At 38.4% G+C, this 26,865-nt stretch overlaps 1 protein-coding gene across 1 annotated transcript in view; it reads right to left on the bottom strand.

Moving 5' to 3' along the window:
- Positions 1-26,865, bottom strand: part of THSD7A (thrombospondin type 1 domain containing 7A) — a 205,966-nt gene that overhangs the window by 114,574 nt on the left and 64,527 nt on the right. The window contains exon 2 of the mRNA XM_050891559.1: positions 10,426-11,257. Within this exon, the coding sequence (XP_050747516.1) occupies positions 10,426-11,257 (832 nt within the window). The remainder of the gene's footprint in view (positions 1-10,425; positions 11,258-26,865) is intronic.

Here is a 26,865-nt window from a genome sequence, read left to right as displayed (position 1 = left end):
TGAGATTTTCACGGCTATTATTCCTTATTCTCATTCACTGTATACATTCTCCTGGAATTCTGATATATTTATTTTTTCTCTAGCTGATTTCCCATTTGATTACATACAGAGATTTCTGTTGCTCTGAAATGAATAACATGGCTACGGTTCAGGAGGGAGACCGATGCCAACAAACTTTTGGCACTCACAGGAAAAAAAAAGCCATGGATTAGAGGTGGACTGAAAAAGACTTAAGTGGAATTTTACCTGTAAATTGAAAACCGTGATCTTTCAAGCCTGGATCAGTATTTGACGTGATAGTGGATTATGTCCACAGGCTCTTAGCTCCTGTGCCTCTAAAGTTCCCTGTAGGTGCACCTACAGGTCTGTCCGGGCTGTTCCAGTCCTGGCACGGCTGCCCTACCCTCAACCCTGGTGTGGAAAGCAGGCATTCCTATATCTCACCATCCTCACAAGAGCTCAGCACAGCAGGCATTATTAAGAGACACTCAACAGACATCTACATTGTCAGACACCACACAAAAAACCTAGGAAGAAATGGTGTTCTTCCTACTCTTGCCTCTCTCATACTATGTAGTATCACAGGGATTAGGTATCACATGCCCTTTGTGATCAGGAAGGGCTGTGGGGTCAGAACCCACTCTATCTGCTGAGGAGTTCAACCCCAGCACCTTTGGGGAAGGAACTTTATCATTCTTTTTGAAGAAGACTACTCCATTTTCAGCAAAAAATACAAGCTCCACTTGTATTCCAACGCAAAACCCCAACAGCATAATATAATTATGTTTTGAACACCTAAGACTGAATGAATGAATTAAAAACTTGAGAGGAGTGAAGAAGACACAACCAAAAACTAGGCTAACTGCCTGGCAGAAACCCATACTGAGTATGATATGAGGAGGTTCAGCAGTTCAGCAGAAAAAGGGAGCCGCTTCTGAAGGTTTCAGATCAAAGCACAATCAACATGCTAAAGAAGTCCAGAATTCTTTAACAGGTTTTTAAGTGGCTTCATCTAAATACTAAGGAAGAAAAGCAAAGACTATCTGGCAGATAAAAGAAAACACAGCGGGCTCCCTCAGAGCAGAATAATCTATGTCCTGCGCACCATCAGGCATCTCCCACAACCAGCTGTATCACCAGGAACCATGAGAGTCTCTCTTGAATTCTTGCTGATCTCATGAGACATTACATCATTGAATACCATTAGCAAAATGGTTTTCAATCTTTCCCACAGGCCACAAGATGAAAACTATTGACAAACAAGCCCATTTGACCAAACAAACTTGTCTGCAGAAAGACTTGGAACAGTGACAAATTGCTTAGAGAACACCAAAACTAGATGTTAGTTTAGCACTTGAAAACCAAAATTACACACACAAACACAAATACACAGAAGCAGGCTTGTAGAGGCTGCATTTTTGACTGAAGGGCAAACTAAAGCTAGAGGAAGCTTTTGGAAAAGAATAAGAAAGTAAATTTGTGATTCAAAAAAATAACAATTAAAAACCCCACCAAAACAAACCACTAAGCTGGACAAACAGTGTCCTTGCAAGACATCCTACAGCCATGAATAAACATTGATCCAACTCCCAAAGAATTTTTAAAATAATAAAGAAATTAAAGCAGGATTTGAATACAAGCATATTTTTCTTTTCTCAGTAGAGAGAATCTCAGTAGATTGCTAAAATAAATGAGAGACTGTAAGGAACACTTTCCAAAGACTGCATCTGCTTCTTGTAACTGTAACCTCACAGTGAAGGGGTAAAACATGTACCACACCACACATTAGCATCGCATCCTAGAAAAGCTCAGGCTTACACTGCTGGGAAATCTGACTACCTGTGGGCAGTCCCACAGCCTAGATCCTCACACCCTCTAACAGAACTACCCCGCAGAAATAATCTGGTCAGGTCAGAAGGTCAAATCAACCTTTGAAATATACGTACCCATGTGTGCAATTTTCTACGGCAACCTTGAATGATCCCTCTACTGGTCAGGAGGCCTGAGGAAATCCATTAATATTCATGCTGAATATTAATCCTTTGTGTTATTTGGGACTAAATCCAGATCTTAATATTGCATGTGTAGGGTCTCCTCCTTGCTCTTTATCTGACCACCATGGAAACTTAAAAGATGCTCTGTACGAGTAACAGGGATTTTGGAGTTAACATACAGAGACAAGAATCAAGCACAATGTCCCAATGTGTTGCAACAAGCTATTTATCTTCTACGCAGTGTTCTCTTCAGAGTTCACACAGCCTGTTCGATGCATTAACCTCTAAAGTAAAACAATCAAATGAACTCCATACCATTCTTGGATCAAAAGTATAGCTGGATTTTGAGAGAGATTGTGATAAACTCTTTGGTACAAAGAAAAAAATACTTTATTTTCTCATAAATAAAATTAAATGAAAAAAATAATGCTGTTTAATAAGCAGGTAATAGACAGCAGGAATAGTAGAAAGGTGATTTAAATCCAGTTTAGATAACCCCCATGAGTTACTCTGAAGATATAAAATATAATTTGTCAAGTCTAGTCACCCTTGAGAGTTTCAGTTTATGGTTGGTACACACTTGTTTCTTTAAAGCAGTCAGTGAAAATACAGTGCCTGTATTTTTTCCTAGTGGCAAATGTAGTGAGTATCCCTCATGACATAGTCCTGATTCGTTTTCCCTACAGCTGCACTGTTTAGTATTGGTCATATTGTACATTGTTCTGAGAAACTTTTAGTACCTCACAGTATAATGGGCTGTTATAATCACACAAACAATGAGGCCACTTTTATTCATTTACAATTCAAGTACTGTCCACCTAAGTGCTTTTCACAAGTCTACTTTCCCATGATCCTTTCACAACTTTAATTAATTCTGCCAACAAAGATGCACAGCCAAAACAGTTCTGAAAAAAACAAAACCACTCAGGCTTTCTACATAACGGGAGAAAACAGAGATTGCAACTAGCGTGCCAAGGAACAATATATCGGCTAATACAGGCAAAGCAACAAGAAGTTCTACTACACTCAAACAAGTGACAACAACAGCTGCTGTGGGGCTCTTGCAGATACCATGAGTGTCTGAGGAGACAAGAAAGCAGAATTGTTTAGGGAGAGGTACTATCTTTCACAGTCCAATGATACAGTGACATGTATGCACATCCCGTGCTATAGATAACTTGAAAATTGGTAGAGCAGGTTATTTGGCAATAGTCTACCTAGATGACTTATTAAAACTTTGGGGGGGGGATTTCCCTTTGTCAGTGGGAATTTTTGTTACATAGCGTTAATCAGCATTTACTTTGACCCTAACTAACAGTTAGATTCATGGAGATATTGGCAAAGGAAAAATGAACACAATGCCAAACTTCGTGAATAAAAATACACAATATTGAAGTTAAAATACAAAAAAAATATATTACTGAAAACTATATTACTAATATTAGTTGTGTTTCAGGTATTATTTTACATTTGTTCCCTGCATTGATGCTTAGCTTTGACAATATCACTGGTTTCATTTCAGTCTCCAACATTTGGAAAAAAGTGGTCAATATTAGGAGGTAGGCTGGACATTTTATTTTCAGTGGGACCACTGAAAGTTAGGCACTGAAGTACCCAACTCTGACATTCTGGGGATCTGCAAGTGAAGCAGAACTCTGTGACTTCCCATCCTGTGCAGTCCCCCACTCCTTGGGGGACAGTATCTCCCAGGAGGATGCTCAGCTCACATGCTGTACCATAACTTTATAAAGCTCATCGAGAAAACAGGGGCATACTCTATGTCCCAGACTACGCTTAGCAGTCACATAATAGAAAAAACAAAATAACTTGAAACAAGTAATACATTCTAGTTTGTTCCTTATGGGACTATTTACAGACTATGGTATGATACCAATATAAAGATGTCCAAAATTTAGAAAGATATTGCTTGATTCATATTTATTTAGGCATATTGAAGTCAATTAACATAAAAATTCTTGGACAACGAGGCAGAAAAGATGCATAAAAGTACAGTGTAGGAGAATCTTTGTTAAAAATCTCGCTGCCTAATTCCATTTACCACTGTGCATCTTAATCTCTCACTAAACTAAGGCTAGAAAGTCAATATAGCATTCATTCATAGAATTCATTCGTTCATTCATAGGATTTATGGCCACAAAAGATTATCAGAACATGTAGTTCAACCCTCATTACATTACAAGCTATTATATTTTGCTAAGGAAGACCAATTACATGTATCTGAATAAAAAATATATTCTAGAAAGACATCCAATCTTGATGCTTTGCACAGAAATATATGAATGTCATACATCTAAATGACAGAACAACTGTTCACTATATGAAAAGAGTTAAAATATGGTGTGGAGAAAGAAATGGTTCGTTGCTGCTGTTTCAATTATTCAGCACAGTGTGTACGTTTCCATCTTAAACCTAGATTTTGGCATGGTATGTCAAATGCATAGCAATACTGACAAGCCACTGTCAAAACAGCAGCCTCAGTAAGATGATGGAGCAGGTACTTACAATAGAAAGGAACACCCAGTGAATAATATTATGCATATCCACAGAAACTATTGTCTCCACCAAAATCATATTAAAAATCTACAGGATGCTTCTGACTTTCAAATTCATGGAAATTCTAAAAGCACAGTGGAAAATGGTAGGAAAGCAATATGTTTGCATCCTGTTTCCCTAATAATATTTTACATTTTTATTATCCCAATGCATCTGACAATTACCTGCAGTTTTTAGTTATCAGGAGGTTTTTCTTCCAAGATTACTTTCTTCTTCCCTGTTCTGCATTTGTTAACAGCATGTGCTCTAAGTGATTCCAAGTTAATTTATCAAGATGACTGTATATAGCTCATTATCCAAATATGTGATATTTACAGGTGTTCCGTTACTAAAGATGTTCTGTTACTAAACCACTTACAGCTCCTGAACCCTTACAGTGTGGTTAGCTTGGAGGCTTCCTCTACAAAAACAGCTGCAGAGTCGCCTTTCCAGTAACATAAAAAACACCTGTAGACATGCACGCTTCCATCTGGTCCTCAATGAACAAGCTAAAGGTTGCTTATGCTCCTTCATCTCTACAACCTGTCCTCTCTGCATAGGTAGTCCCTCTCCTTCCCACAGCCTGTCTCCTTGAAGCTACTCCACCCTAGCCACTGCCACCTTCATACACATCACATACACTTTCTGCCTGTTGCCTCACGGAGCAGCTCAAAGTACAGAGCATCTTTTAAGACTTTTTCTCAGCAAGGAATATATTACAGGGTCCCAAAACTGTCTGAATCTCTTTTCTGTTTGCTGTCTGACAGCATATACCTCAACGTGACTTGTTTGCTTCTCCAAATCAATGGCATAAAGAAAGCAACAGGCATATGCTATATTTTTTTTATCTTCCTCCTTCACACAGTCTATAACTTAAAAGAAGAGTGAGAGTCCATAAAGTGGATGGAGGCATTTGTTGTGTGATTTGGAAGGTGAGCACTTGGATTAGGAGGTTTCAGGACCTGGAAAGACAAAGTTAAAATGCCATCCTAGAGTAGCAGATTCTCTCTCTTTTTCTGCCAATACATCCTGAGTATCACTTGCTCGGCAGCCTAAATACTCAGTTGGCCATTCTCTAATTCCTCAGTCCCTGGGTATCCAGCTTAAGACTTGTGGCTAGTAGTGAATATAGTGGCTGTGCTTTAAGCAGATACACGTCTATGTGAAGTAAGCTGAAAAATCAGGCATTATATACCCTCAAACTGGATGCCCAAAATTAGCAAGACAATTCAATAATTTTGGCCCTAATGTCATCTCTCATGTCTCAACTATAACATTGGAATAAATAAAAGCTCAAACTCTCCCAAACTTGAAAGTTAGTAAAGCGCTGAAATGAGACCATTACGGAAACTTCCAAGAGAGTTTGATTTATTACAAGGTGTAGATATAGTTTGCTAGATATTGCATGAATGCACAAAATCAGTGAGGAGGATGAAAAGAAATAACAAATAATTACTTTCTGAGAAGGACAAAGGTGAAACAAGTGAAATGTGATCATACAATCAAATGCATAAAGGGGCTAAATCAATCTGCTCAGGAACTGGTCAGCATTTCTTAAATTTTGGATGCTTTTCTTTCCCACCATTATGTTCTACTGCTGTTATTGCATAAGGTTATTTCCCAACAAAGAAATAAAAGCCCTGAATATATCTAAAATATTACTGTTGTTTCTTGTATTCTCACTTCAAGTCATCAATAATGTTCAGCTTCACAAAGAGGTCTCTGCCACAGACGTGCGGCCAGGGGAACATTAACCAGTTCTGGAGACTGCAGCCAAAGAGCTGCTGGGGACGGTTTCCTACTTGGTCTCCTCCATTTCTCCCCCCATTCAGACAGGGGTGTTTTGGTCTCAGCTTAAGCAAGATAAACAAGCCATATCCAAATGATGGAGAAAGAGAAAGGAAATAGTGCAGAAATTCCTGGTGTTTTGTTTTGGTTTGTTTTTTTTTTTTAAATAGGCAGTTATATCCTTGCAGAACTGCTTTAACTACAGCCCCCTTTGCAGCCATTTGAGCTAAGTGATTCTTAGCAGTTGCAGGCTGTCCCCACACTTGTGGACCAATTGCTACAGGGGAACTTGATGCGCTTTGTCAGTGAATTTCAAAATCTTTGCTGAAGTGCAGAAACATACAAGCCAAGAAGATATTCTAGTTCTGTTCCATGTTCTTACAGTTATAAATGTCGGTGCTCATAACCTGCTCCAGTCCTTCCAAATACCAAATTCTTTCCCCAATCCAGCGGGTTCTCAACAAAGCATCTCAGTAAAACGGTTGTATGAATTAAACACTGCTAAAACAAAATATTTTTTCTTAGACTTGTACAAAAACAGCCAAAACATTTTTGCTAAACTTTCCCCCAAAAGTCTGCTCAGGAAGACAATTGTGAGGAAATGTTTGAGACCCAATGGTAACAATTTGGCACAGTAGAAGAAAGCAAAACCAGAGTATATATTACAATAGAAAATGATAGGCTTAACATGAGGCACAATCATCACAACTTGTAATAGCGCAAACAGATTTGTAACTCAAGATGAACTTTTACATATGTTTTATGTTTCTCTACATTGCCAGTGTGTTGCCTAATGGCTCCCTGTAGGACCTCTGGCAAACTCCACTTTCACCAAAAAAAAAAAAAAAAGAGGAAACATTTCAGAGGATCAGTATTGTCCTCTACACTAACAGCAATGCTGTCCAGGTTTTGTTAGCTATCCAGAGCAGTCATTTTATAAGTTACCTTTAATTTTTGAATTCTTTCTTCTCCAACATTTCTATTTTCAGTGCATCAAAATATTTTCAGTGCACCAAAATTTCAGACTAAGGGAAACATAAAGCAAATATAGGCCATGTAACACATACATTATTGCAGAATGAGCAATACGAAATCCAATATTTCATCCTTCACGGGAGACTATGTATTGTTCACTTGGCAATAAAGTGTATAAATTACACTTTGATTTTCTTGTTTCACTTCTCTTTACCATGCCTGATGTGCTGATGTGTCGAGAGAATTTGCCTTTTTGAAGTTTTGCTGACAGCGTTACAGAACCATTTTCTCTGGAGCACCCTTCTGAAACTTGTTTTTTGAAACCCTTTTTACACTATACCAATTTTGCTACCTCTGCAAAAAATATTACTCGCCTGAGGGTTTTTCTTCTTCTTTCAGTCATGCTGCCAGGGGGCTGATTGTTTCTGATTGCTAAAGTCAAAACTCCCTGAAAATGGACTATTCAAGCTGAAGAGCATTTCACATGAGCACGGCAGGTTTTCCAGTCACCTTACTTGTCTATATTATTTAGTAACACAGTTACTATGTGATGGAGATTATAAAATCATTTGAGCTGGCTGCATTGACAATCTGGGCAGAAAAATAATTCTATTGCTTGAGATTCTGGAATGCCAATCATAGAATAAAGCATTTGACCACTTAGTGAAGAGTGCAGTGTAAATGAAACAAATGGATATATAGGTGACATACATAGATAGGTCTCTAAAAGCTAAGGTATCAGTGCTGGAATTTCTCACGAGTCATTTAACCAAATTTTCTTGTTTTTATTATGCAACTGGAAAAAAAGATTCTATGGTAAACCTGATGGGAAGACTGTTAGAAATCCTTTGTGCATTTACAACATAAAATTATATCCATTAGACATCAAAATGTCCACTGCATCATTTGTATCATTTTCTCCCCTGTGAAGAATTGCTCCTACGTTGTATTATCTATTGTTTCACTGCCTCAGGCAAGAGGGTTTCATCCATTTCCCTGCTACAGCCTGAAATGTGCATATATGGTATAATATGCTGAGGTATCTGAAATTAAGACAGCATTACTGATCTGAGTGAATTCAAGAGTGAGTGTAAAGATGATGAGTAAAGTATGCCATTGACTTTCAATTATACTTTTACTTTCTTTTACCATTTATCAGAGCCTCAGCACATGAATGTTTCCCCCCCTCCACTTTTTTTTTTTTTTTTTTTTAAATATGGTAGTTCTGAATTATTTGTTTAACCTTACAAAAACTTGGGGACTTTCAAACAGAGCAGTTGGCTGCTATCTGCTAGCAACTGATGTTTAATAAATTACTCCCTGTACTTAAAGGATAACGATGTTCCTTGGCTAGGCACAGTGTGGGCTGCATGATGTGAGGCTGGAAAAGGAAGGGGTAAAGGCAATCTCTTCCTGTACCAGCACTGAGCCAGTGCTGCAGCCAACACCTGGGACTGCCTGAGCAAGCTGATTTTGAGATTCCTTGTGCAGACATTCATCCAAGTGTGGGTCAAAATCTGAAAGAACTGTAGAAAACCAGAGCTAGAATAGACTGCAAAAAACTATGCAGTCAGCCCCTCTTCCCTAACCAAGAGTTACTCAAGGTGAGTCATTATCGACATATTCATTTCTAGCCTATTCTTATAAACCTTTGAAGATGGAGGTGCCACACATTCCCCAGGCAATCTTTTCCAGAGCTTCACTATTCCCAGTATTGGGAAGTCTAACCTCATTCACCACTGCTGTGATTAGCCCATTATTGCTTTTCCTATACATCCATAATATATAGAGAATAACTTGTTCCATTCTTGTGACGGGTTTTTACATACCCATAGACACTTCACATCTTCACTCGTATGTCCCTCCTTCCAACTAAACAAACCAAATCTTTCTGTTCTTCCCTGAAAGGAAGAGGCCAGGGGACTCCTCACCATTTTCCTGTTTTACTGCTGGATCCTCTCTTGAAAGGAAATACACTCGAAAAATGTTTACTACACTTGAAAAACTATAATATATGGTTTCTGACAGGAAAGGTTGAAGCGATTACAAGTTCTGTGATAGAATGTTTAACTGGCAGAACAAAAAATCCAAAGTAAAATACTCTGAAAAAAGTTCATAAACACTAAGCTAGCAGCAATGGGCGTCAGCCTCATTCAGCAAGATATTAGTCATTTCACAGTTGAAGTAAAATTGACTAATCATGCATTGAACTAGAGGGAAGAAAATACAAAGAATCACTTCAAAGACAGAAAAAGGTAGACTAGACTGAAAGAAGATTTTTGAGTTGGACAAAAACATTCTGAGGGATAGGAAGGAAAAAACATGAGCTAGCAAGAGAACGTCAGGTAAAACAAAAAAGTGGAAGATAATACAGCTGCAGAAAAGTACCCAGAAGCCTATGGAAAGAGTTATCAAAACATCTGTGACTGCCAAAACTCTTGAAAAGTAAAATAATAAATAAATAAATAAAAATATCAGAAAAAAACAGACAGAGAGCAAAAAGGTGCAGATGAGAAAGCCAAAGAGGAAGTACATGGAAGAAACGAAGAGGTTTCTCAGTCTCCCTTTCAGGAATTTTGCTGCAGGAATCAAGAAGGACAAACAATATTTCATGCTCTTCTATTTCAAAACAAAAGGTACTGGAAAGAATAGATACTGCCTTCTGATGCAGCACCTTTCTCTCCGTTTTCTACTTTTACTGTGAGTCTGACCCAGCCCAGTTTCCTGTTAGTCTTTGTGCCCAGAGCCTTAAAAGCAGTAATATCACCTCTTCCAAACATGCATGACTTATTAGAGAGCAAAAACCTGCCTGAACCCACAGAAACAGAGCAGACATATGACAAATATCTTCAAGCTTTTGGCGGAAATCTATTTAGACAGAGGCTAGGAAGTTAGCATAGTTTAACAGTGCACATTTATGTGAAGCTTAGTACAATCACCAGCACAGTTTGCATGTTTCGTGTCATAGAAACATCTTCAACTTGATGAGGGATGTTCATATTGGAAATAGCATGTGTCCCATACTGAGATTCAGGCTTGTGTAAAATAATACCAGCGTGCACTTATGCATGCTTTACTTTAAACAGAGAAAAGCAAATTAATAAATAGTGATTACCTCAGAGCAGCGGTTTTCCCATTTCTGTGAGTACACGTGACCTGCCTCGTTTGGTACCCAATTTGTATGTCCCAATATTTGTTCTCCTGTCTATTCTGTCTGTTTCGATTCCTCTTCTTCTTAATTAACTCATGAGCCTCGGGATCCCGAACTGCCTTTTCTCTGTCCTTTTCCTTGTCTTTGTTCTTCCCTCGTTTCCTCGCTTGCCTTATTTGTCTTGAATGAGGCACTGAGCATGCGCTCCAGGGTCCCACGTTTAGGCTATACAGGCTTTCTTCAGCAGCACATGGGCTAGACTGACAGATCTGAAACTCGGTGAGGTTAGGACAAGCAGACCCACCGAACTGCGGTGGAGCCACAACATACCGAGTTCGATGCTGAAGCCCGTTGCCGCAGGTCTTGGAGCACTCCGACCAGGGGGCGAATTCAGCCACGATACAGTCCTGCCGGCACGGGATGAGGCACGCCTGCTCCTGCCGGGGCTTTGGCTCAAAGTACTCGCAGATGACATCCTCAGCCGGCACCCCGTTGGACTTCTGGATACAGGTGATGTCCCTTGTCTGGATCCCTTCCTCCCCTCTGAGGCACTCCAGGGGCTTCTCGTGGCTGCGGGAGAGGACGGGCCGGCACTGGTTCCAGCTGCCGATCTGCCAGTCGTACAGCTCCTTGTGCCAGTCGCAGACCCGAAAACAGCTCTGCTGGTTGTCCGGCCGCTCCGGCTGCTTGCAGTTCGTGGGCAGCGTGGTCCAGCCCTCCACGTGGGCGCACCACACCGCTCGCGTCTGGATGCCACCTGGACCGCATTCATCTCCCATGCATCTCCCCCACGGACCTGGAAAACAAGAGAAGATGCTAACATTGCACACTTAATTGTTTTTCTGCCATGGTGCAAAACCAAGCTCACAGAACCAGTATTGTACTTCCTACATCTCGAAGAATTTCATTCTTGGAGAAACTTGAACTTGGAAAACACAAAACTTGTATAGGATTATTCTTCATCTCCTATTTTTATGATTACAGATACATTTCACTTTTTGTCCTAGACAAATTGAATATTTAATTTCAAGAACATACTCAGGAATTAATCACATTAGAGAACTAAGAACTGAGCAATCGCAAAGTCATCACGTAGTTTTGACTAGCAAGATAGGAGCCAAAGTCCTCCCCTCCAAGGCATGAATCTAATCTTCTCTCTCACCTGCATGAATACCCTTTCCTGGACTGTTCTGGTTTTTGCTTCGCGTTTCTACTGCACTGCTCTTTATACTGATGCCAATTAATACTGCCTTCTCTTCCTTCCATATTGTGTTAAATTATGAGAACAACAACATATTACATTTTGAAAAATAGAGGTGATTTCAGGTAGGCCACATCTATTCTTTCCTTTATTATAACTAAAATAAAAATTAAAAGCCAGTTATGGAGTGTTTGTTCCACACAATCTGTGAAATGATTATACGGAATAAGTTCTTGAAGACAGAGACATACCAGCTGGTAACTCTCCAAAGATCAGAAGTTACGGCTTTTTTTAAATCTCTAAGGTCTATGGTAAATACTCGACATGGTGTTATAATTAGTGTCAACAAAACCAATAAAAACCTATATCCTTGAAAGCTGATATGGTTGCTTTTTCCATTATTAAAAATTGTAATATTCACCTGGTTCAACTCACAAAATCCACAAATCAGAGGGTAAAACCCCTGTGTTTTTCAGGTTTTTTAAGACTTCCCCTCATACACACCATGCATTGACTTACTATGAAAGAGGAAAAGAACAAGGAGTTCAGAAAAAAACCTGCAACCATTTCCCAAAGAAAAGATGTCTATTTGCAGACAGTTGGTCACACAGAAGACAATTTCTCTGACTGTGGCATGCTCATGTTCCATGAAGAAATTGGGGCCAGGCCACGCAATCCTCATTCATCTGAATGACTCCAGTAACAAGACTATTTGTGTGAGTAAAGTTGTAGGAGATGCTAGACTGAGCCTTTGTTATTTCCAAAGCAAATTAACAGAATAATTCTGGTACTGCACAAGAGTAAGTCAAACAAACTATGGCAGGCACAAATTATTCACAACACTTTCTTATTGAATGACTGGAAAATATATGAAGCCACATCTTATTCCTGATTCCCATAAGCTTTAAAACTGTCATTGACTTTAACACAATTTTCAGCTGTTCATCCAACATCATCTTTAGTAGCAGTTTGGGAATGGGCTGATGAAAGGCTATACATTTAGCCTTTGCTCCTCATTGCTTCTTTTTTAAGCGGACACTGTGCCTGAACAGTTTGTTTGTAGTTATAAAATCCTAAGCATTAATACTCTATAGCAATGCCAGCTGGCAGAGACCGATTCAGCCCATGGAAACTCCGTATTTTTTGCAGATTAAGTTTGAATTAGGGTTTCCAAGGTTTAGCTAGCTATCCAGAAAAATAAATGTATATTAAATACAAATACATTTCAGTTTCCATTTCAGCAAGATTACCCTACTTCATCTTTAACCAGCCTTCCACAAATTATGTAATCATAGTTTTATTTCATTTAGGTGTATTTACACTGAGTTAAGAGATATCATTTCCCCAGAACACCACTTGGAACACTTGACAACTTTAAAAGAATAAAGACTGCAGAAAATCTCCAACTAAAGCAGATATACTAAAATAATCGTGATTGAAATAAAGCTAAATCATTCATCTTGCAAACTACAAATTTCTGTCTTATCAGCTCACTGCACTTTGTGTATACTATGTGCGTTCAATGAAGACATCCCTCTTTTTAAAGATCAGGTCTTTACTGTACCGTAGATGAAGAGTTTGCCCATTTGGGATTTTACCAAATTCCCAATCGTCAATTATCCAAGAAATCACATTGTACCTAAAAATTGTGCTTGACGTTTAAGTATCTTCAATCCAATTCATTGACATGTTTATACTAATGCAAATGATAAAAATCTCAGCCTCAATGCACTAACTACTGCCTTTGGCAATGTAAATATGAAAAAAAATCTGTACATGAGTGTGATAATTGGCCAAAATAAGCTCTTTCATTAGATTACAAGAATGTTGTTTTTAGAACTGGATCCAAAGTAACAATGAGGTGCACACACAGGCTCGTGTATTAAACTGCATTATTTTGCTTTTGCTGTGAAGTAGTATGCAATTTTACAAAAGCATTACCAGTGAGTACCAACAAACCACATTTATATGAACCTTTGAGCAAACTACTACTCAGCACCTCTAGGTTCATGTAGTTGTTGACACAGAGCTATTAGTGATGTATCTGACCCTCCCCCTTATCTACATTAAGTTGATTTTTAAGTTAAATACAAAATAATCCATTTAGAGTACAAGGCTACAAGTACACCAAAAGCTTACATTTTCACTCTGCTGCACGCTTCTTTATATGACTATGACAGGGCCATAAAGTGAGCCACAGCTTTGGGGCAGGGATCTGTTTAGGCTTTCTCCTTAGTGAGCTCCCTCAAAAGACTAAAGGGCTTCCACACTTGACCAAACCAAATTTCATTTGCGCAGAAACTTAAAACTTGTGGAGGGAGGAGGTGTTAAAGAAAGCTGAAAGCAAAAACAAGAAACAAAAAAATAAATGAGTTATACACAATTCTTCCCCTGCCCTCTGAGCCTCCATGGTGACTCTGTGCTTCCCTCCCGTACAGTGACTTTCTGAGTGGCAGCAAACTCTGTCCTGTGCTCTCTGGCCCCTAGAAACCTCTCTCCCCCTGTAGTCTGGCCACCTACTCCCTTCCATACCCCCCACTATCTCAAACTTTCTCTCTTTTCTATGCTGTCTCCCCCATCTTTGTAGATGGCTCCACCAACTACTTCTTCAACAAAGGTAATGCCAATCAGGAAAAAAAAGTGTAACCAGTACCATTCTTCACAACTAGCCACATTTCTCTTTGGGATTATGGAAGATGGGGGGGGAAGGAAGGAAAAAAAACCAACTAACACTTCAATACTCAGTGCTCCTTTAGAATAAGAGTTTCAAGCTAACTTCCAATGAATTAATCTCAAAATACCTATGAATATCTCAGCAATCTCAACAGCTTACTTTAACCTAGTTGTCTTATTCTGGGCGAAGAAGAGGAATTGCCTTTTTGTTACTTTCTTTAGCTTTTAAAAAATAAAAAAAATTGATGTATTTCTAGCAATATGAACAGAAACTTGCTTTGACCAAAATTATTCTGAGAAATACCTTTTTTTTTCTTTTGAAAACAATTTCTGGCATCTACATTAACCAACATTTCTGTCAGTTTTCAGTTGCACACTGCTTTGAAATCTTCAGTGAAGTTATCCATGTTTTCTCGTACGATCACAAGTCACTGTTGTTAACCTCAAGTACTTGCTGAGGGACGTTGTTGCCATACATTCTTTATATAGACGTCACAAAAAGAGAGAGAGAAGCTCCTCTGTAATTCCCTTTACAGGTACCCAGCTCTCTCTACCAATTATAAAAAGAGCCTACAATAATTCACTTCTAACTTAAGTGGCCCCAAACACATTGCAAGCATCAAGGTCAGACATGGTTCTCATTTGAAGATAATCACAGAAAAGTAGGAAAAGAAATGTCTCTGAACTGAGTAAAGGGGCTTTATGACTTTGTCCAAATAACAAGAAATGCATCCCAAAGTAGTCCTAATCCACTGTCAATTTTTTTTCTCATTGTTACAGATTGAAAAGAAAGCACCGAGCACATGCTTATGATATTTCTTTGCCTGCTGGTCAAGACATTACTGAAGATACATGATGAAAAAACAGTGAAGGCAGAGGCCTTGAATGATTCTCAGAAGTATGAGAAAACCACGTACAGATCACCTGCAACACGCTTTTTATATTATATCATTATTATGGGCAGTACATTTACCACAACATTTGTAAATGTGAGATTTTGGGATAACATTAATCTTGCAGAAACTAGTGTAGCATAGATATGCAACTCAGCAATGAAAGAGATGAGCAGAACACAATGTAAAGAGTCTCATCCACCACCATCACTTAAAGGCTGCAAGAGGTGGGGGTGGCTGCTCTTTCACAAATCCTCAGCTGTTAAGCACTAGTAACAACAGAAAGTCTTTAGGAAAGCTGTCAAGCCTAATCAAGGCCTCCTATGATGTTTTAATTTGCTCTTTATGAATATTCTTTAGGTCCTCTCTTTCCCACTGAAGCAGTCTTCGTGCAGACACTCTGCTCTCCCTGCTGTGCACTGATCCAGTTACGCCTGGGCAACGGGATGTATGTGCGCTCAAACCATTTCGCACTGGGGAAAAAAAGCTGCTGCTGTGAATGCAAAGTAGTTTTTCTCAGGATTTTGTTTTAAACGTATTTAGATGAACAAGTCATACTTTACCTGTAGTGAGCTGTACTTGTCTCATGAAAATACCATCGTTTATCTGCTCTTTGTTTAATCAGTGTATTACAAATGGCAGTTACAGAAATAAATAGGAAGCTTGCTTCTTTTTTGTTGTTGGGAGTTGTCACTGAAGTCTTAGTGAGTTTAAAATGTCATTTGTAATTCTTTGTCTTCTAAAGAGATTACTGTAAAATACAATATTAAGATTCCCTCTAAGCTTGTGGAGGATTAACTTTTTTTTTTTTGTTAGGCAGCAGGAAAGTAAGTGAATTAACCATTACTGCAGGTTTATTCTGAAATTTCAGGGAATGATCACAATGGAGCCAAAAAACCAAGACAAAACTCCCACTAAAGCACTGATAGCTTTGCAGCTGACTGAGAACAAAGTAAGAAATTGTAGTATTTAATAACTTATATATTAATATTGTTTCAGGTATTAAAATTATCACTATTTGAAGAAGAAAAAACTTATTTTGAACTTTGATCCAGGCCAAATAAGGCTATGTGAAAATCCCTTCAGCTTTTTTCCACGTACAAATACAAAAAAACAGACAAAAGAAGCCCCCAACTATCCCCAAAGATAAAACTCAAAACATGTCTTAAAACATCGAGCAAGACATTACTCCCAATTTTAACAAATGAGGGCTGCACCACTGATTTCATCTGAATTTTGCTGTACTGTCAGTGAGAACTGGTTTTGACCCATTTTGTGTTACTGGTTTGGTGCCTGTAAGTAGCATTAACAGTTTAATGCCAGAGAGAGACTTGGACTGCACAAGACAATGAGCAGCTTAGTTTTCAGTATTTTGAGAGGATGGTATTTAAAGAGACTATTGAGAGACTGTTTAGCAGAAATCTACTTTTCCTAAGTTCAGAAACAAGCTAACCTTACCCAATATTGGAGACCTCAAATTTCTTTGTATTATGAGAAGGTTGTGATGAGGGCCATGAAGGTTAACTGGGTGACACAGGGCTGAGAGTCAAAAGGACACCAGTATTACAAGATACAGTTCAAGCCTAAGCAGTAAATCTGGAGAGAGGTCAAAAAGACACAGATCAAGAAGTCTTTGAAGGGCTCAGGCGATGACAGTGAATACAAACTGCAGCTCCTGATAGCAGAGCCGGTCAAGGAGCAGGATGAACAGCAGGCCACTGAGAATATAACAGCCTCAGAGCTGCCGCCAAAATCACTTCCAGATCTGCTTGCCTAAATCAAAATACAATAAGCATGTCTGTAACTTGGTACAATATACCTATATTATCTATATTTGCTTTACACGATTATGGTGGCAAAGGAGGAACAACTGCTGCCACAACGGAGTGTTTTTATCACGGGCAGTAGCTAATTGCGGAAGTCTAAACAGGAAACTGACTCTCACTGATACAGACACGTTGCCTATCACACTGGGAAGAAGTAATACAGCAAAATGCCGTAATTCTAGATAAATTATTGATAGCTTTTTTTTTTTTTAATATAGAATCTGAGATGCTGCCAACACGACAAGCTGGCCACATTTGGAGAGACAGATTCTGTAATTTATACTATTGGGAGTGCCAAGACAGTAGAAGATCTTTAATAGACAAAACCTTTATTTTTGCATCTTTCCCACCCGTGGCAGGACTCCCTGGGTGCTGTATGACTTGCTGCCTGCTCTGTTTGCCAGCAAACTCTCCCCTCCAGGAGTGCTATGGATCACCTTGACTGTCATTTCTATTTAATGCTTTTGTCTTTCTCGGCTCTTCTTTCAGAGGTTGAAAAGAACATGCAAGGCAGTGTCTGCACCAAAGAAAATGGATTCAGGATGTCGAAGAGAGATAAAAAAGGAAAGGATTCTCAACATAATAAAACATAACACCTGTGATTCAGAGGAATATAATGGAAAATCAAATATGCCTACAAATGATTTGACTCCTAGGTCAAATTTTTTATTTCCTGATAGTATAAGGGATAGTGTAAGCCACACTGTAGTTCAAACAATTTCAGAATCTGAAGAACAAGTTGTTCACATTTCTCAAATTAACAAGGAAATATAAAAATTAACATTAAAAACCAATGATGTAGATTAATCTAATCTACAAATTTCACATTGTTTCCCCAACTTTCCAGGGCACACTTTCAAACAATGGGATAAAGATAAAGGCAAACTTGAAAGTATATAAAAATCAGCCACTTAGATATCTTTCTAGCTGTGCATATAATTATTAAGGCACTTTGTAAGTGTGGGCCCTTTTATTTTTTCCCCTATTAATATCCATTAGGAAAATACATTCACACATGTTCCTGATACTGTTAATGGCATGGTAATTAACATTATCCATTTGTTTTCAAATTTCTCTTAAAATCATGAACGTAACACACATGAAATAAACCTAAGAGTAACCATACCAGCTTAAATTCTGACATCAACATTACAAAAAGCATAACACTTACTCAGTGTTTCCCTAACTGAGCATTTTCATACTAGAACCTCACAAATTACTAGAACCAAATTTTACTTATTTTACTCCAGCAAGTACTCCTTTTGTACATTAGAAAACTGGTGTGTCTAAAACAAGGTTGTGTGCTCCATAATAAAAAATTTTGAATTTAACATGCTTTCCCAGTGTAGATGCAGTGGCCTCCTGTGCCGTAATTCATGGTAGCTTTAACACCACGTTTCACATGGTAGAGGGGGTTTTTGTCTGCTTTGTGCTTTTTCTGCCTTAACATTGTGACAATAGATACTGAATTTTTTTTTCATCTACTATAAACATGGAAAGGGCAAAAAGTATCTACTTCTGTAGTACCAAAAAAAAAATACATAAACAAACAAAATCATCTCAAAAATTTTCTCCTTTATTTAATATAATGCTAGTTCTTCATCCCCCAGACAGTCAGGTCGAAAACCTAATTCAACACTTAAAAAAAAAAAAAAAAAAAAAAGAAAAAAAAAGGGAAGAAAACCCAACCACCTCCTTATGTTTGTCACTGTTTAATATTTATTTTGTTGCTCTGGCTGTGTGGATTCAAATTTTTAAGTAAACTGCATCAGGGCTCACACTTTTCATACCATATTTCTTCCCAAAGTAATTTGAATGTACAGTAGCGTAACACCCTGAAAATCGCTATCTACACCAAAGCTACCAAGAGCCTCCAGCTCACAGTAGTGGTGCAACATGATAATCTGAAGTATATGCTAGCACATACACAAACATGAAACGCTGACAGCTCACAGTGCAGAACTATCTGGCTCTGTGTTGTTGTCAAAACCTGTAATGAAATCCTTTCCTTTAGGCTTATTATAAACTTAAGCTAATTCTCAAAACATTATTCAGATTTCAAAACAGTTCTTCCCCCAAACTTTTTTTTTTTTAAGCATGAGTTCCTCTAACTATTCGTTTTTCCTTTACATAGTATAGCAGTAGCAGCCAAAATGAATACTGAATGAATACACGAAAGGAATAGTTAATTGAAGCAGCATGCTTTAAAGAGAAATAGAGCTTCTATGTTCTACAAAGCAATTACACTGCTTTGAGCCTCTAGTCATGTTGTAATAAATACTTCTGATATTGTAAGATACTGAACACAGCTTCTTCTAGCCCACAGTCTGTTTACATATAAAGCTGGTTCATAAACATTTCTTAGTTTCATTAGAGGTGACGTTAAACCATACTAACGTATTCCTCACACTGCTCTCCTTATGTTCTCTCTCTAGTCACACTGCTGGCTGAAAAGCCAGATAATGCTCTTCTGACAAAATGATGATTCCCTTCCATAGAAAACACTCTTGCAGGCTTTGTAAGTTGGATGAAAGGTTTTATTAACCTTTGCTTGTAACTCTCCCACACATGTCTGTTTTGGTTTTTTCTGACTACTAACAGTTGAAAGCTGCTCTGCACCTCCTGCGTGAGACAGCTGCACTGAGTCAGACCAAAGACCTACCTACCCCAGTACCCATCTCCTACAGCAACAAAGAACAGAGGCTTGAAGAAGGTACAGAAATATGGTGAGCATATACGATGCCTTCCCTGGTACCCTCCCAGCTTCCCACCGTTTCCAGCTCACACACCCCGGTAGACGTGTTAGTACAACCCTTCTAATATAATTAATACTTATACATAGACATCAGATAAAGAAAGTCCATGTGTTCTTCAACTGCCTTCTAAAGAAGATCAATTTTAGAAATCATATTAGCAACTCCTAAATTTGCTGTTCTTTTTTTCCTGTGCAAGGCTACCAGAAATGTAATGATAGAAAACATATGGCATGAACCTATTTTTTCTTATGCAGTGGGCAAAGAAAAACAAAACAAAAACCACTCCCATGAACAGCAGAGCCAATTATGAGTGAATCTGTGAAAGCAATAGTAACTTCCAATTATTATACAGACTGTAATCATGAGTAAATATTAACATTTTACAATGAAAGCTCTATAATTATATGAACAACAATAACATCACCACAAATTATTCTTATCTGTGTCCCTGTAGATTTTTACAGCTCTTTCTGTGTCAGAATCTGATTTTAAGGCATAGATTATTGAGAAAACCAATTCAGGATCCACTGCCTATTAAAGAGGAGGATTTGATTCGTATAGATTAAGATGAGGTTTTCCCCTTGGTTTTGAACCAAGATTCACTGTTTTCTCCCCATCGGCGTTTTACATTCAATTTACTCACAAATCTCAAAGCAAATTTTAACTGAAACACTGCTAAGATAACATCTCACTTAACCTGAAAATCTCATTGTTAGCACTATTCTTAGTGACTATACATGGAAATGCAGATTTTTGCACTCATTCAACCAACTGAGGTTTGCCCTTCACTTTTCATCAGTGAACCCCAATTAGATCAATTGAAAAAACACTACTAGCCCTTGTCACGACACTTGGGCATCAGCACGTGTTGCAGCACCGATTTCTTGGTACTATGAGGAGAGTTTATTTCTGTGCAGAGTCTCATGCAATCTCTTGGTAATCAGCCATATTGAACAGGTTACAGGGACTTTAAATCAGATCACTTTCACTTCTATCATGAATAATTTTGCAATTCAGTTTGTTAAATGTGATTTTCTTCAGTACACGCAGGCTGATATATTAAAAAGAGAAGACAAAATATTTCCGTTTCAATTAGCATCAGGACCAAGTGAATGCTTTTATTTTTCTGCCTCTGTCTCATTTTCTGCCCTTTTATTTCTTTCCGTTGTTCATCATAGCCTCCTGCTGTGGTGCTGATGGCCAGAAGTGCTAGTTGCGAGGCTGCCACAACCACAGGGTACATCCATCAACACAGGCCATCACGCTTGTGCCAGCCCAGCGGTTTGTAATCCCAGTCTCTGCTTACATTAGCCAAGGGCAAACAAGTCAAAAACCTCGTTCACTGAGATACGAAGAAATTTACTGCTACAGCTTTTTGGAGACTGGCTACAGCTTTTTGACTAGACTACTAGAACCAGACATCAGAAATTAAATGTAGTATCTTTGTGCATTGACTTTTTTAAAGGATCAGACTTTCTGCAAGATCCAATGTCAGACAAGGTAGCAGGAAGTTGGTTATAAGAAAACACTACAATTTAGTTGCACGAAGTCCATGAAGTCAGAAAGAGATTTAGGTTGTACTCTCAGCCCTACTGCTGGCATGCAGGATGCTCTATGTACGCCATTTCTGTCTCCTTGCACTTCAGCTTCTTCTGTGTAAGGCAGGGACAACAATATGAATTTTTAAAGCCCATTTAGATATATTGATGAAAAACGGTGTGCAAGAAGTAAATAGCAGTAGGAATACATGTTCTGTCATTTTCTCTCTGGAAGCACACAGTTTACTCGATATCTTTCCCTTGAGTTTTGCCCTAAATCCCAGTTGTGTTGAAAGGTGTGTTTTAATAACAAGGCAAGAAGCCCAGATGATAAGCTGCTGCTTTTTCTTACTCTTGACAGAAATCTTATTCATAGAGCACAGCATGCATACTTCTCATCTGTGTCTTCCCTCTGCCTCCTTGGCCACAAGAGAGCAAACAGAGATATTCAAGGATCAAATAGGAAGGTTTCTCATATCTCTGGATCCTTTATAGTTGTTTTCTTTGCCACTAATGGAATAAAATAAAATAGGAGACCTGAACTTAATGAATATCACTTAGATAATGTTCTGGACCTGTCATCCTTTTGGTTTCCTTCTAATTCATTGGAGCAAAGAAAGTTTCATAAAATTGCATCTTCTAAGTAGAGAACATTACATAAAGGGTCAATTTTATATATTTATTTTTATTTACCTTTAAATATTTCATTATTTAAATTGCTTATTTGTTGGACTGAAATAACAATCCAGTCATAAATCTTTTGAAGTGCACTAAGACTTTATGTCTTGCTGAGATACATTCTCCCAAGCATATCCTCTGTTCATTTATTATTCATTGTCATCTACAGTTTGCCGAATTCCTGTGAAACCCATTTTCAATTTTTAAATGGCAACTTTCCCCTAAAATTGTAGTGCTTTCACTATAAAGACATAGTACTATGGGAAGGAAAACCAACTAAGCCATGTGGATGTACTCAAAATACAGGTGCTGCTGTGTATCAGACAAGGATAGATCTATATTAGCTTTGAAAAAGTCTTGTCAGGACCATATGAAACCTGTCACTGCAATGTATGCAAAATAACTAATGTCTTCATCTGAGCGCTCTATAATCAATCATTTTAATTCGAGACACAACTAATATAAATAATTAATTCCAAAAAGTGACTATTACTTACTGCCATCTGGCAAATGTGTTGCACAATTGTATTAAAATAAGTGGTTTTGTCTATTTTTGTGATGTTGGAAATATATCTAACAAACCCTTCCGTGTAAATAGGTTTTTTTCAATTTTTGTTTTAGAAATAAGTAATAACTTCTATGAAATATTAATGTAGGCAGCCATTTCAGTATCTCAGGCCATATCATAACTTTGGCTTTTAAATAGAACTCCCCATTAATCACAGCAGGGACTTCTGCTTAAAAATACATGAACTTGATCTGGTATTATCACACTGATCTATTACAAGAACCCAAGATATCCTATTAAAAATGCAATGAATCACTATTGCAAAAAATTAAAAGTACACAAATATTGTAAGGAGGGCATCACAAGAATACTCTCATGTCAGAAATTTCCAGGAGATTTCTTAAAATTCCTCTCGCCCATCAAAGAAACAGAGACAGGAACACAGCGACTGACCTCTGCCTTAGTCTTCCACTCTAGCACAAAAACCGCTTACCTTCCCATTGCTAGTACTAGCTTTGATTTCTAAAGTTACTTCACAGAGGTCATTCCATAAGAACTAACAGCAGAATCTTTTAGTACATATTACTAGGAAATGACACCTCTTTTACTCTTTTATCTTTACAGAAGAATCCCTAAACAGTGGGTAAATCTTTTTTTTTTTAGTATCACCTTAGACCTTCTGTAGATTTGGAAGGATTTACTCGATTATTACATTGGCAAACCTCCCAGTTAAGAGAAGGTGAGAGATAGAGAAGGCATTAGAGGACTTCAGACATGCAAAGCTACGAGACTGAGGCAGAAATGTGGTATCGGGACAGTCCTGGTTTCGGCTGGGATAGAGTTAATTTTCTTCTTAGTAGCTGGTACAGTGCTGTGTTTTGGATTTAGTGTGAGAATGATGTTGATAACATTCCGATGTTTTAGTTGTTGCTAAGTAGCACTTATCCTAAGTTAAGGATTTTTCAGTTTCCCATGCTCTGCCAGCAAGCAGGTGTACAAGAAGCTGGGAGGGAGCAGAGCCGGGGCAGCTGACCTGAACTAGCCAAAGGGGTATTCCATACCATGGAATGTCATGCCCAGTACATAAAACAGGGGGGAGTTGGCCGGGAGGCGCAATCACGGCTCGGGAACTAACTGGGCATCGGTCAGCAGGTGGTGAGCAATTGCATTGTGCCTCACTGGGGTTCCCCCCCCCCCCCCCCCTTTTTTGTTATATTCCTTCTCATTACTATTACTATCATATTTCATTATTACTATTGTTAGTATTATATTTTACTTTAGTTATTAAACTGTTCTTATCTCAACCCACGAGTTTTACTTTTTTTTCTTTCCTTTCCTCCTCCTCACCCCACTGGGAGGGGGAGGGGGAAACGGCTGTGTGGTGCTTAGTTGCTGACTGGGGTTAAATCACGACAAACTGCTATTAAAATAAGTAAAGGGAGGAAGGAAATAAACCTTTGGTTTCTGCTCTTTCAGAAAGCCAGCCACAATTCTAAAAGCCCATCCAGTAAAGATAATAAACCAGATAGTACTTCCTCTACCAAGTATACTTCTGTGAAAGGCATGCAAATGCTAAAGTAAAATGCATATTACTACAGGATATTTAAAGGCATCCATTATACTTTACAAACAATGGTTTAAATCTGGTCTTGACTGTCGCCAAATTCTCATTGTCAGCAGAAACTTAGAGATCATTTTATCAACCTCTGAGATAAAACTTGGCAATATTTATTTTCCACAAAATATGAACACAAAGAAGTACAGACAGAATATCATATCTAATCTAAATTCAGAAAGGAAGATAAGAGAAGGCTCAGGGGGAATCTCATCCGTGTGTACAAATACCTGAAGGGAGGGTGCAAAGAGGACAGAGCCAGCCTCTTTTCAGTGGTGCCCAGTGCCAGGACCAGAGGCAATGGGCACAAACTGAAACACAGGAAGTTCCCTCTAGACATCAGTGTGCTGGTTTGGGCTGGGATAGGTTAATTTTCTTCACGGTAGCTAGTATGGGGCTATGTTTTGGATTTGTGCTGAAAACAGGGTTGATAACACAGGGATGTTTTGGTTGTTGCTGAGCAGTGCTTACACAGAGTCAAGGCCTTTTCTGCTTCTCACACCACCCCACCACCGAGTAGGCTGGGGGTGCACAAGAAGTTGGGAGGGGACACAGCTGGGACAGCTAACCCCAACTGACCAAAGGGATATTCCATACCATATGACATCCTGCTCAGCATATAAAGCTGGGGGGAAGAAGAAGGAAAGGGGGGGCTGTTCAGAGTGATGGCATTTGTCTTCCCAAGTAACCGTTACGCATGATGGGGCCCTGCTTTCCTGGAGATGGCTGAACACCTGCCTGCCGATGGGAAGTGGTGAATGAATTCCTTGTTTTGCTTTGCTTGTGTGCGCAGCTTTTGCTTTACCTATTAAACTGTCTTTATCTCAACCCATGAGTTTTCTCACTTTTACTCTTCCGATTCTCTCCCCCATCCCACTGTGAGGGGAGTAAGTGAGTGGCTGTGTGGTGCTTAGTTGCTGGCTGGGGTTAAACTACGACAATCAGGAAACACTTTTTTACTGTGAGAGTGACTGAGCACTGGAACAGGTTGCCCAGACATGACATGGAGTCTCCATCCTTGGAGATATTCAAAAGCCATCTGGACATGGTCCTGGGCAACTGGCTCTAGGTGGCCCTGCTTGAGCAGGAAGGTTGGACAAGGTGACCTCCAGTGGTCCCTTCCAACCTCATCCATTCTGTGATTCTCTGAAATACACACATATCGATATCAAACACAAAAGTCACAAAGGAAGTATTTGGTTATGTATTTTCCAGAATCTCAGTTTCCCAAACTTCACTATGCCAAAGTTTAAATCACTATATAAAGACTAAAAGACATTTTGTATTCATGAGTAGATATATCCAGAAAGTAGACAGTAAGAAAATGCTATTTGTTAAGGTTTTGGGTTCATGAATTATAGAATTTAGTATAAAGTCTGTACCTTTCTAGAAACAGCTATTTAATTCCACACCAGAGATTCTGTATCAGAAAACTAACAGGAAGAACAATTTATTATGAAAACCATCTACAGAATTTAAATATTTAACTAACAGATAATTCCCATAAACTTAAAATGTGTAACATATATTCACCCTTTATTAAATATTAACTACACTAGAAATCAATTCCTAAATATTTTTACAATTATTAACTCCAGTTGAGTAGAGAAAGAAAAGTGACAGATACAAAATGGCAGAAAAGATTCAAAATTATACATTGAGAAGACTTTGTAATGCACTCTTTATGGATTACCACAAGCGTTAAATCTCCTTGTTTAAGCTTCATTGAACAATGTGTACTTATATACATATATTCATTCTTAAAATTCTTCTTCCCACAACTTCAAAATATTAGATAAACATGAAGCTCATTTTCTACATGGTGAAGGAACAGTCCATGTGCAAGTTTGATTTAAAGGAGAAAATAAGTATTGGGAGACATCTATATATCTGAACAGGGGCATGATCATTTATAGTCAGTCACACCGGTAGAAATTTTAGGACACTGTCTGAGTACTTATTAAGAAGCCACTGCAGCTGGAATTAGGAAAAAGGTATTTGAAAAAAGTGTCTGCAGAGCCCAGTTCATCAAAACTGCTGAAATGATGCTGTAATGTCAGGTCAATCAAATGTCTAGGTAGCTAAATAGCTTACTTAACTTCACATTCGTCAATTTTGCTAATGATTGATTAGACCCAAATTCCTGGGTGTACCTTTACAACAGAACTTCAAGAAAGAGAGACAAATCCGAGAGCGTCTCTTTATGATACAATAATATTCAATTAAAAGCCATTCCAGAAAGCAACTGCACCTGAGTGAAGATCTATTCTTGTACAGCCCAAGAAGGCTCATCAAGCTAGATAACAAATCTTATCCTTTTAAAAGACTGAGCTAACATTATACCACTTTAGCACAGCTCCTTTGGCTACATCACTTAGGAAATTAGAAATGTCATTCTCTATTTTAATTCACCTTCAGGTAAGAAGGTTAACTCATTGGCAAGTAAATTTTAACAGGTTAGATTTTTCAAAATCAATAACGAACTGGGTTGGAGATATCTTTCAGAAGGGATGACTTCAATTAAAACAGCCCTCACCAGAGATAATGAGAAGGAAGTTTAGTGTTGGACAAAGAAACACTCGCCCTCTTGCCAAACAGGTGATGCAAAGATCCTTATCAGCCTGAATTATGCTGAAAAATCTTCAAAAGGCTCTGAAAAACAGAAACGTCATTTTGTTTCAAGGAGACTCTTTACAAAGGGGTAAGAGTGACTGAA

The sequence above is a fragment of the Gymnogyps californianus genome, chromosome 2 (assembly GCF_018139145.2).
Source record: "Gymnogyps californianus isolate 813 chromosome 2, ASM1813914v2, whole genome shotgun sequence".
In the NCBI taxonomy this organism is placed as follows: Eukaryota; Metazoa; Chordata; class Aves; order Accipitriformes; family Cathartidae; genus Gymnogyps; species Gymnogyps californianus.
The sequence above is the reverse complement of the archived record's forward strand: the minus strand, read 5'-3'. Positions and strand labels throughout refer to the sequence as shown.